This window comes from Strix aluco, chromosome 10 (assembly GCF_031877795.1).
Source record: "Strix aluco isolate bStrAlu1 chromosome 10, bStrAlu1.hap1, whole genome shotgun sequence".
Classification (NCBI taxonomy): Eukaryota; Metazoa; Chordata; class Aves; order Strigiformes; family Strigidae; genus Strix; species Strix aluco.
The window spans coordinates 12,834,787-12,847,277 of NC_133940.1; the positions used below are offsets into that span (position 1 = coordinate 12,834,787).

The 12,491-nt window shown below is 40.9% G+C and overlaps 1 protein-coding gene across 1 annotated transcript in view; it reads right to left on the reverse strand.

Moving 5' to 3' along the window:
• The window catches only part of COL4A6 (collagen type IV alpha 6 chain), a 136,165-nt gene that overhangs the window by 37,870 nt on the left and 85,804 nt on the right, over positions 1–12,491 (reverse strand). The window contains exons 5-11 of the mRNA XM_074835294.1: positions 11,528–11,572; positions 5,968–6,084; positions 3,392–3,460; positions 1,892–1,927; positions 1,418–1,480; positions 777–812; positions 599–640 (exon numbers count right to left, since the gene is read on the reverse strand). Of these exons, the coding sequence (XP_074691395.1) occupies positions 599–640; positions 777–812; positions 1,418–1,480; positions 1,892–1,927; positions 3,392–3,460; positions 5,968–6,084; positions 11,528–11,572 (408 nt within the window). The remainder of the gene's footprint in view (positions 1–598; positions 641–776; positions 813–1,417; positions 1,481–1,891; positions 1,928–3,391; positions 3,461–5,967; positions 6,085–11,527; positions 11,573–12,491) is intronic.

Genomic DNA, 12,491 nt, shown 5'->3' on the forward strand with positions numbered 1-12,491 from the left:
CTTTTGTATCAACAGGAAAACATTCCAGAAAAACTTTGAGGAGAAATATGAAAGAAAAGAAGACAAGAAACAATTAGAAATGTAGAATGCTGAGAACTGATTTTAACAGCAGTAGAATCAAGTCCCAAGCTGAGAACTTTGAGAAGCCCCATTATGCCAGTGTAAATTCTCATACACACTGCAGGACACTCATTTAGGATAGCAAGACTATAGATTACACATCAGCTGATCCAAAGAATATTATGAACATCAAAAAGAATGAAGTCAGTAGAATAATTCGATACAAGAGGTGAGGGTCCAAAGAAACTGACAGACAAATTCAAAAGATGTCTAAGACCACATGTCTCTAACCATGAAAATATGGCATAGAATTGAGATTTTCCCGTTCTCCCTCTTCATCCAGAAAAAGCTCCCATCCTTTTTTTGTGTACCAACAGATAAGGAACAGCAAGACTCTTTAGTATTTGGACTGTCAATCAGTCCAAGAGAAGAAAAGGAAAAGGAAAAGAGGAAAATACTAGAATCTAGTCACTTCCTAGAGGATCAAGCTATGACGAAACACTGGAGTATTATTCCATGCTCCTTCCATTTCACCTACCTTTTCTCCTTTCTCTCCTTGAAAGCCTAATCCCATGTTACCCTAGGAGACAAAAAACCAATGATGAATCAATAATAAACCAACAGCAACAATAGCATCATTATCATTTATGCCCACAACACTGTTAAAAAAGCCAACCATCAGGTGTAGAAAGAAGACAGGAAAAATAGGTACTTACTTTTGGACCTGGTGGCCCAGGGGGACCCATTGGACCCTAAATGTGAACAAGATCAAGATTTTACTTCTTTTGACTTAATTAGGATGCACACAACTAGAGCAATGCTGGGATCTGCACTGGTACCCGAACTTTCATCTCTTGCCCCCAAAGCAAAAGTAACTGACACACGTGATCTTCAAGTCTCCACATCTATAATAGACAGCATAGCCCTTTGGTACTGTGGTTAAATTTAAAAGCAACAAACATGTAGTTCGTTTTTACCTCTGTCCAACAGAAACTCTCTTGTAGTATCTCGAAAAAGCAACTCTTTAACATATTTCATGATGACAAACGCTCCAAACATGCAGAGGTCAGCATATTCCCTCTCATCCTAAGACGAGGAAGTGCTCAGAATAGTATAATGTAGTGTCTGTAGACAGCACTCTAGGCTTTTGCTGGAGCCCTCATTCATGATTGCTGCTCTGAACAAGACTCCAGAGAGAAGCCTTCCCTCTTGTGACTAGATTAAACTCTCTAAATTCATGTATTCCATGCCTGAAGTCCTTTCAGATGCGCACACGCTTTTGCTTATTGTCATGAAACAAATGTAGATAAGGAGGGAAAACTGCCAACATTTTGAACTGTTCTATCAGGTCTCTTACCTGCAAACCTGGTAATCCTATGGGGCCTGCAGAGCCTACTGGACCTGGAAAACCTTTTGGGCCCTGTAAGAAGAACATAGGACAAATACAGAATGTGTGGCACGCACCACATCAAACCCCAGCCAAAGACAAAGTGAGTCTCAGGAAACATTAAGTAATATCCCCTAATTAAATATGCCAATTCAAATACTATAACAATCCATTTTATATTATTAGATGTGTTTTGAAAATCAAAGTTACAGAGTTCATGGTAGAAAGGAGTTTGATTTGAAAAAGGAATAGCAAAAATCTCACTTCCTCTACCATAATGTGGATCCAATCATACCATTACAAAGCTGAAATTGCTCATGCTATGGGTATCACACATGTAAATACATGGCCCACTAATTTGAAAAATGTCCCTGAGATCCAATACATGAAAAATTACCTACTTATATGCTTTAAAATCATTATTCCCCAAATTAAATAACTTACAGAAATTCCATCCAATCCAGGAAGACCATTTTCTCCCTAAAAATTATAAATACATGAGTGAAATTACACTGTATTACTGCAACAAACTATAAGGAACATTAAGTTTTGTATAAATAGAAATATTTTCTCTTATTTAATATTAGATCAAGTTTAAATGGGAAAATATTTGACACCAGTGCTTTCATATTTAAATTGGGTAATGGAGAGATTCCAAAACTCCTGAGAAATTACAACCATTTTATTTACCCGTAACAAGAGAAACTAAAGTGCCATGAAAAAAAAACATATTAATCATAAAAAGACTGGAAAACACACTTAAAAACGTTCATTACAAGACCGCTATAGAATATGTAAAAGCATGTCATTATTATATCAAATTAGCTGTATTTCCCATAAATATGGAAATAAATATCTATTTAACTTTTACCAATTTATGAGTGTATATGTGGGTATAATTCTAGAAAATTTCTTAATTTTGACCAACAAAGTCAGTGTGAGGGGCCTTACATGACAGAATAAATGTCTTAATATTTTCAATATTTAATAAAGCATGAAGCTGCTAACTATAGCTGAATTCAGTACCATGAGTGGTACTGAATACTTTGCAGATTTATTCCAAACCTAGTACTTCTGGCAAAATCACAACCATGGTAAGCTGGTGTTTCTTTGTTTCAAGGCAACGAAGAACCAAATCTTTCACATGAGCAAATTCAAGAACCTATGCACTGTTCCAAACAGTAAACTGAAATTGTCTATCCACAGTTTGTATTTTCTGTACAGGAAATAAAATTACAGACTTGATCGACACTTCAGGGCAAGGTCCTTATTAAATAGAGAGAGTAATATCCTGACTTCACAGAAGCAAAGGATGGAATACTATGAGTGGGATATGATACTCACATATTTAAATTGAGAATATGACTGATTACTGACTAGTATCTCCCAATACAAAAAACACTGGGATCTCACAGTAGAAATCTTAATATGCACTTGCAAGTTCCCTGAGCTGTTATTTCAACAGCCCTGGCCCATGTAAAGATGCCAGTTACAGGAAAGTTCAGAGAGTAGGTGAAGGGCCTCTCCTTTGCTACGTATGCATCTAAAACCACATATGTTACCTCACATAAGTCAGGATAAGCTTACAAGAAATTCCTCATATCCGTGGTTTGACACCCCAAATGAATGGTGCTAGATCTCCAGAGACAAGTGAAGGACCAGCAATTACACTGAACAGTACCAGGGTAAGCAATATCTCAGCATCCCAGTACGGGATGAACAAGATCTCTGCAAAGACCATGCAATTCCAAGTTCTGAGAGTATTCTGTGTTCTCATTAATGAAGTTATTATAAGGCCTTTTTCACAGCTTTGCATTAAGACATACCCAGAATACCCACATCTAACATCATGAGCAATCAAAACTGCAGCATCAGCCCTGCAACCTGTAGGACATCAAACTGTCTCTTGTACTGCATTTTCTCCTATGTGATGACAAGTCTTACCTTCATTCCTTTAAGACTGCCTTGAGCAAACACAGGTTCTCCTTTAAGGCCTTTTGGGCCAGGATGACCCTGATTTAAAAAAGAAAAAAGTCAAAAATAAATTTCTGGAAAAAATACTGATATAGTTTTGAAATAATTTATATTCAGCATAATGAACAACGCAAACTTCCATCTCCAGTAAACTGCAAAATTAAACTGCAGCTTTGTCAAAGAAGCTGTGGTATTATGAGAACTTAAGACTTCCTGGGGCTTTAGAAAAACAAGGCTCTGCAAACATTTTCTCTGGTATTTACCTGTTTATATTAGATTTCCCTTTTATTTTAGGCCTTTGACAACTTTTAAGATCCTATTTGAATGCCTGACACGGTGTAACCCTCCTGTCCATATACATATCAATATCATTCAGAAGGACCTGGACAGGCTGGAGAGGTGGGACCCTGCAAACCTCATGAAGTTCAGCAAGGCCAAGGGCAAGGTCCTGCCCATGGGTCAGGGCAATCCCAAGCACAGATCCAGGCTGGGCGAGGAGTGGATTGAGAGCAGCCCTGCGGAGATGGACTTGGCAATATTAGTGGATGGAAAACTGACTGTGAGCCAGCAATGTGCGCTCACAGCCCAGAAAGCCAACTGTGTCCTGAGCTGCATCCAGAGAAGTGTGGCCAGCAGGTCGAGGGAGAGGATTCTACCCCTCTGCTCTGCTCTCATGAAACCACCCCCTGCAGTTCTGTGTCCAGCTCTGGGGCCACCAACATCAGAAGGGCATGGACCTGCTTGAGTGTGTCCAGAGGAGGCCACGAAGATGATCAGGGGCTGAAGCACCTCCCCTGTGAGGACAGGCTGAGAGAGTTGGGGTTGTTCAGCCTGGAGAAGAGAAGGCTCTGGGGAGACCTTAGAGCGGCCTTCCAGTGCTTAAAGGGGCTACAGGAAAGATGGGGAGGGACTCTTGATCAGGGAGTGTAGGGATAGGACGAGGGGTGATGGTTTTAAACTGAAAGAGCGTAGATTCAAATTAGATACAAGGAATAAATTCTTCACTGTGACGCTGGCACAGACTGCCCAGAGAAGCTGTGGCTGCCCCCTCCCTGGCAGTGTTCAAGGCCAGGTTGGACGGGGCTTTGAGCAACCTGGGCTAGTGGAAGGTGTCCCTGCCCATGGCAGGGAGTATGTAGATGATCTTTAATGTCCCTTCCAACCCAAACCATTCTATGAGTCTATCTCTTGTTTAACACTGTAAGTCACTGAATTTTGTTTAGAATCAATGAGAGAAAAAACTGGTAGACTGCATGAATCTTCTGAAAAATCTGCCATTATAATTCTAGATTTACCCAGTTTATTTTAATTTTGATCATTCATCCAATTTATCTGAGGTGATTTCGTTTAATTGCCAACTTAATTTGAGAGGGGTTGTCTGATCCAAGCAGCTTTCCTTGCCAAAAATGTAATCCTACATTCATTACAAAACAGAAATTTGAGCAGCAGGTATGAGTAAATCAGTTACTTTAGAAAGCAGCACTTTAATTTGATCTTACTGCTTAAGTATTTTTCAGCATCATATGAATTTCAAGCCTGGATGACACACAAAGATGTCTCAGCACAGTTTAGAAATGAGGAAAACAAACGGCATTATTTATATCCGCCAGCTGTATTTTTTTCTTCTTCATGTATATGTGCAAAGGAGTTCCATTACACATATGATGTGTCACATGACCTTTGTTTGTAAGATCAGGCTTCGAATGTGAACAAATATTCAAATATTTGTCAAATGTGTTAATATCAAGTCAAATATTTTTTGCTTACACTTCAAAAATAACCACGTACTTTTATAAAAGAACGTAATTCCCAAAAGTATCTAAGAGTGGGGTTCTTATAACTAACCCTACTCACTTAAAACAGAGTGTAGAGTGTGCTACCTTCCATTCCTCTACAGTCCATGCAGAAAGATAATCTCCAAAGATAATTCATCCTGAAAGGCAAAGGGGGGGGAAGTGCTCTTGCAAGTACCACTTGCTGTAAGAGGGGATTGCAGATGAATAGATTAGACACCTAACTTTCAGGTGTCCAATGCAGGCTAGATAAAACTCCAACCTGGTGGAAAAGTGGTTTTGAAAGTAAAACACATACCCTGGAAAGTAAATCCTATTGACACTCAGTGAGACTGAAGCTTTTGGCTATCTTAAGACCTGAAGGAAGGCATCCAATATTTGATGCATAGACTTGAACATGAGATAACATCCTTTCCCGAATCAGCATCCACTAATTTGAAACATGCCTGGTGGAAGATGTTTGACACTTCATGGTTTTTAGAAACTTTATCATGGTTTCTTCTGAGTTGGCTTGACTACTGCCGAGTGACAATGGTATAACTTGCTGTGGCAGCACACTGAATTCACAGGATCTTCATTTTATCCTCAGAGTGGAATTTCAATAAGAAAATGATACTGAGCTCTAACAATGCTAATAAACTTAGGGTTATTAGGGTTCTTCCTAAGTACTTAGGAGTTGCTTTTCCAACAACAACACGAAAAGCAAAACCTGGCTTAGTGACTACAAAACACCATATTCGAGTTGGGACGTACAGGCAGCCCAGGTAGGCCAGGAAACCCATCTGATCCAGAAACACCAGGACTCCCAGTGGTACCATTGCAGCCATCGAGGCCAGGCAGACCTCTAGGTCCAGATTGCCCAGGGTGACCCTGTATGAAGGGGAAAAAGAGAGACTGACTGACAGAATGCATTATTTTATTAGTAATACTGTCCCCAGAAAACTGATATCTTCCAAATGGCAACACGAAACAAAAGAAACACACAACTCCCACTCAAGTTCAGTGTATGGCAGACTGCAACAGAACTAGCTTCTTTGGCCAGCGTTGTTTATCCTCCCCAAAGCTTAAATCCTAGAACATTGGCTGCATTCATTTAATTACCTTTTTCTCCAAGGGATAATTTTCTGAAGTACATAACTTGTGCATGAGTAGGTCCCGAAAGGGCAATACTCATCCCACAGCAGTCTGAAATATATGGCATATAACACAGTGTAAAACAGCACACACAGGTGCACCTGACACCAGGAATGGAAGTTGCTCATGTGAAAACAAGGACAGAGGCAGACTCAACAATACTGAGCATTTATAATTCCAATCCGCTTAAAGTTTCAATGACTTCTCTTCCTCTCCAGTGTGGATTCTTTCCTTTAATAGTTCAACAGATGTTACAGCTCCAGCATCAGGCCATTCAAGCAAAACAGCTTTTCTTGTTATATTAAACTTAAAATCTTAGCCAAAGCAACTGGGAGAAAGACCTAATTAAACTAACAGCATCTAAAAGAAAGTATTTGTAATGGTCAATTATTAATCAAGCAGAGTAGAATACAATTGTACCTAATTCTGATTTTACACCTCTTTTGCCCTGGTATAGCTCTATTAATTTGACTGGAGTTTACTCAGCATGGTACTGGTGCAAAGGAGATCAACGTTTGAGACTTTAGTTACTTCTTCTTCAGTGTCATACAGGTATGTGTAGGCAAAACACAGAAAGGCAGAACTGTCAGGTCACACTACCCAGGTTTCAGGCAGGTCCTTATTCTAGCCTCCTTTTCATAAAAATGAGTTCTGTGGCACTCAAAAACAGCGTTTTGTGGCAGGAAGAAAAATTAAACTTACGGAGATAGTATCAGTAACTGACAGTTCTCTCCCTTCCCTCTGTACACCCTGATCTTGACTCATCCCAAAAGTACTTTTTGTTTGATCCCAAAGATTCATCCTTAAGATATGGCATTAAACAAGTTATGACTCACACTAGGAAAGTAAAAAAATAAACATGGATAAAATGGAGATAAAGCAGAACATTAACAATCCTTCATGCCTGACACTTAAAACAAAACACATTTGTGTTGCTAAAGGTCTTCCCAGCCCAAGCCAATAGCATATGCTCTGACCAAAGTCAGTGAGAACTTTGCAGTAATGTAAAGCCTTTTATCTAAGGATCTTAAAATGCCTTGCAAAAATGTGGGAATGCTATAATCTTCATTTTACGGATGAGAAGCTGGGGGCACACAGTAGCAGAGTGACTTTCCCAAGGATGCAGAGCAACTTAGGCCATAACTAAATGAATACTCAAGCTGATCACCGGTCTCAGCTGCTGCCAGGAGGGCCATCGTAGACTCCTGCTTACTCACCCCTACCTCTTCCCTGTGCTGGCATAAGCACAGGCAGAATAGGCGAGTTGAAGCAGGAAAGCAACACGGCAGAAAAATAGCTGGCTTTCAGCCAGATAAGTTCCTTGGTCCAGCTCATTTGGTATCTGCATTGTGATTTGTGCCAACAAAATGGAGAGAAGGGGAGAGAGCCCAGATCTGCTCTCTGTCAGTCAATAAGGTGCAAACTAAATGAATGTAAAGTGTGTCTCCACTACAGGATCAAGGCAGCTCACGCAGACAAGTATAAATCTGAGATTAAACAAGGCCTCAGGACATGGAACGAAGTAATCCCAAATCATTAGCATTAGGCACCACTGCGTACATAGTACCAGTTGCCTGGATGATTAAAGTCTGATTGTCAAAACATCCACATGTGGTAGGCAAGCAGGGACTTGCGAGGCCCTGGTAAAGCAACAGGAGAAGGCTGAAGCACCAATTTATTGCCACTTATGTTTGTCTCTTAGAAATTTTTTCATTTGGTTCCCAAAGCTGGAACAAATCAGTGGCCACACACCCTCCTCCATCCATGCGGGATGTCATAGCCAAGAGCAGCAAATCTCTGATGGCACAGGCTGTGACTGCAGAAGGAGGCCAGAGTGGTCAATGTCTATCAGGTCTTTCACTTTGTTTACAGCATCAACAAAACCAGAAGCTGTGTGGGACAAGTGCAGATGTATCTGGTTACAACATAAGGTGACCAGCTGTAGGGTTCAGTGAAGCTGAACGGCCAACATCTGCCCCTCAGAGCTAGACAACGGGGAGCCAAGCTGCTAAGGCTTTAGCGCTGGCCAAGAGCCAGCCCATGGCAGGCAGCTGGCTGGTGGCCTCATGTCTTGGGAAATGCTTTGGGTGAGACCTCCTAACCCTCAGACCAACACAGTCTGTAAGCGGTCCAAAGGATTTTGGTATCCTCTTAATATGTGAGCAAGGCTCACAAAGAGCACATAAGGTATGCTGACCACAGTGATTTTTTATGTGTATTAAATAAATCTGTGGCCCTGTCACTTAATCCCATGGCATCCATGTCTGGTTCTGAGCCAAAGCATGACACAGACTGACACACACGCACACACGTACACATGCTGACTCTTTTGCTTTAGGAAAAAAATCCACAGGATTTTCTACTTTCTAGTTAATCTGCTATCAGAGTTCATAATGTTTTAAGAACCTTACCTGAGGAGATACTGAGCACCCACAACTGACTTCCTTAAGAGTTGTAAAGTCATGGCTTAAATTAACCTTTTCCCCGGGGATTTAAAATACTGAGTTAAAGAGCTCTTTTGACCTCAAAACCAGTGGCTAATAGTTTCGCTGCTCTCACCTCCTCTAATTCCTGTTTTGGCAGATGTGCCAATTCAGCACAAGCACCTCAACTAAGACAGAAGACTTTTACAGGCTTTACTTATACATGGCAGGGTGACTACTTTGCAGACCTGAGTTAAAACACAGGCTGGAGAGATCACTTGTGCTCTCTGTTCTCACAAAAGGAGACATTCCCTGTGAGACAGATAAGGAAACCTGAACTGTTCACCTAGGCCCTAGCTTTATCTTACTCTTGCTCGTACACTAACACTGTGATCCCAAGGGGCCTCTTTTCTAAACCAAACAGCACAAAGGCAATCCCAACAGAAGAGCTCAACAAATATTTAAAAACAGGGAAACAAATGCAATTAAGGGTGAACACAAAACTAACTGAATAAGCAGTTTCATGGATTGCTACAGTAAAATGGTCTTTTTACAGCCATCACCAAGTGCTTGCATTTCCTCTAGGAGGGTCACAAAAGAGAACTTTGCCTTTCCACGTAGCTCTAGCTTTTGTGGTACAGAAAGGGCTCACTTCTCACAGAAATATTTCCTTCTAGAACTTCTTGGGCAGTTCATGAAAAGCTATATACATCTTCCGGCTCCAGTTCCAGCCTTTGCCAGAGGTGTCCTTGAATCTTGTCCTATAGGAAAAAATAAACTTCCCGAGTAGGGCTAAGGATTTCAGGGCTTCTTCTACAGTGTGGCATGAAAGGCTAGCAATAAACACATGTAGCTGCTGTATTTACTAGGTTAAAGGGATTAGTCAGGCCAGCTGCAACAACATGATTTACTTGCCACCAGCACTCCCGCTGGGAACTCTGTGGAACACCACTTCCCTTAAGGTCAGTAGTAGGATTCCCCTCTGAATCACAGCCTTGCAGTCCTTTGGCCATGACTAAAATATACCTGCCCATGCTAATGTACCTGCATACTACAAAGAATCTCTCTTGATATTTAGATGTTAATCCTTGTGCAGAGATAGAAATGTATTTTTACTTTTCTCTTACATGTATCAGCACACACATGCTCTTTCTCCTTTGTTCTGCATTTCACACATCCATGTAACGTGCATATGTTTGTACACATTTCACCACAAACCTAAGCTACTCCCCGTTCTGAAATGCAACTGGCAAAAGTATAAATATTTTCTCAAGCAGTGGTGGTTGCTATTTTCACCCTAGAATAGAAGTATTTATCTCAGTGGCTAGAATGTAAACAGTATGAACTTGTTTCCCTTCCCCCTTGTTCTGTCCTGCAGTTGTGGCACAGAAGAGACACAGTGGTGAGCACTTTGCTGTTCAGGAGCAGCAAAACCTGCCTCTTTCCCATTCGGCCACCTGCAAAATACTGTAAAGCAGACAGAGTAGATCTGCATATGCTGGAGGCTTTGAATTGTCTCATCTACCTCCCCTACTTTTTCCTTGGAATGCCTGTTGCTGCCAACTACCTGGCAATGACTGTTGCTGTATCTCTGCCTCCCCTCATTGTTGGGAATCCCCTTTCTTCAGAGCCTCATCTGAAAAAATACCCTGAGAACAGCATGTTCTCACAGTGTGTTCAATTAAATTAAGTATTATGGGAACAGCTTGTTCTCTTCAGAGCTAGAGAGTTGGCTGGTGGGAAAATAAAAAAATAGCAGCAAGGGAGTAGAGCAGGAGAGAAAACAGGCAAGGATGAGCAGAGGGAGAGAAGGACAAGGGCCAGGAAGGAACTGGAATCAAGCAAGCTCATTTACAGGGCCAACTGTGCATTTTCAGCCAATCTATCAAAACAATTCAGTTTTTGATAGGAAGTAAGGAAACATAGCTCAACTGTTGGAGATGTTGGCCAGCTGAGGAAGTAGGGAAGGATGGGAAAGAGCATGAGTATAGTCTGAAGGCACAAGGGTACAGAAGATGGAAAAATGTGATCAGCAAAAAGAAAAAGAATTCTAATACCAGAAGGAGAAAGCAGGATGAGCTAAATAGTGTAGAGAGAGCAAGGAAGTTTGGGGCAACTTCTAAAGCTGGCCCCAGCTAAAACTCCCCTGAGGTAAAATGTCTGTAAGACATCTTTGCAAAAATCACTGGGGAAAACCAAAGCAAAAGGAAGTTGGTCAAAACACTCTAGGCACATAATTTTTTGTGGTTTTGAACTGCAGAAAGAAAGACTGAAGCTAGGCATTAGCAAAGCTTTTCTAACAGAGAAGTTATAGTCTCCATCATTACAAGGTTTTAAGAGTTGGTTAGGAAACACATACTAAAAATGGCCTGAAGCACAGCTAATCATGCCTGTTTGACTGTCTGAGCTCCCTTTGAGTTCTCTGTGATTTTATGATATGGTGTTTTCCAGACATGGTGCTGAGAGAACATGGTGCTGAAAGAAAAACTTATCAATGATGCACAGTTGGATCCCCATGTAACTCAGGTTCACTTCCCGACACGTATCAACTTCCTATCATCCCGTAACAGGCTCCAAACATCTTACAAAACATGATGGGATCACCAGGTAGACTAACAAACACTGCTGTTTCCCTCCAGAGAGAAGCAAGCACTTGCAAGATACACTATGCATGTGCTAGGACAGTCTCATTGTGCTTACGTGCTTTTGGCTGTGACTAACATTCTGGTGATTTATATTTACACACACAAACTTACTGGGATCCCGTTGATGCCTTGAAACCCTGGAACTCCCATTGGGCCCTGAAGAAAAAGAGTACACATTGTATTTCACTTCATCAATCTGTATATTTCAGTTACCTGCGAGATACTTTTCACTCCAGCGTTTTCAGTCTTGGATTTTAACTTTCAAAACCAAAAGGAGCAAACTATCTCATGTAGATTCTCTCTGACCACAGGGGTCAGGAAGATAGGAGCTGAGCATCTGAGCTTGACTGGATGCCAAATGAGTGTTTCAGGAATGTTTTAATCAGGCAATTTAAAGTAAAAATATAATCTTCTACTGCACATCTGGGGAAAACAAGATGCCAGGAAAATAAACAATCCTGTATAAGCTTAACTCTCAGTGTCACACTTGACCTTCCAAGAGTTTCAACAGGACTTATGGGTGTCTCTGTCTATACTTGGACAGCACCATCCAGAAATATGCAGACCAATGTATTAACTTCAGACCACCCCTGGCTGAGTTGCAAGTAATTACCACTTTGTTGGTTCTGCTGCTCTGCTCTGGATAGTAGTGAAACAGACTGTGTAAGCAGAATATGCAGTCTAAACTGCTCTTGCTTTGGAAAGGTAAAGTATATTGCTTTCATGAGGGATAAAGAGAGAGAATCTTATTACATGTTGGTATTGCATATGTATCCATTTGAATGGATAGAAACAGAAGTTCTGGAGTAAGGGATTTTTTTAGTGCAAGAAAATTAGCTCCCATCATTAAAGGCCAGTTCCTACCCCGGGTTTCTGTATCTTCCAAAATCTGGGTTTAATGATTTCAGCATTATCTCCTAGAATTATAAAAATGCTATCACTCATATTGGCACTAAGTCTTTGTTTTGAATCATTGCCTTTCTGATGAATGCAACACCAAAGCAATGACTTCCATTGTCACCATTTTCAGTTCACTTAGTTCTTTGTCTTATGAGAAAGGGTGACTAGAACTCCA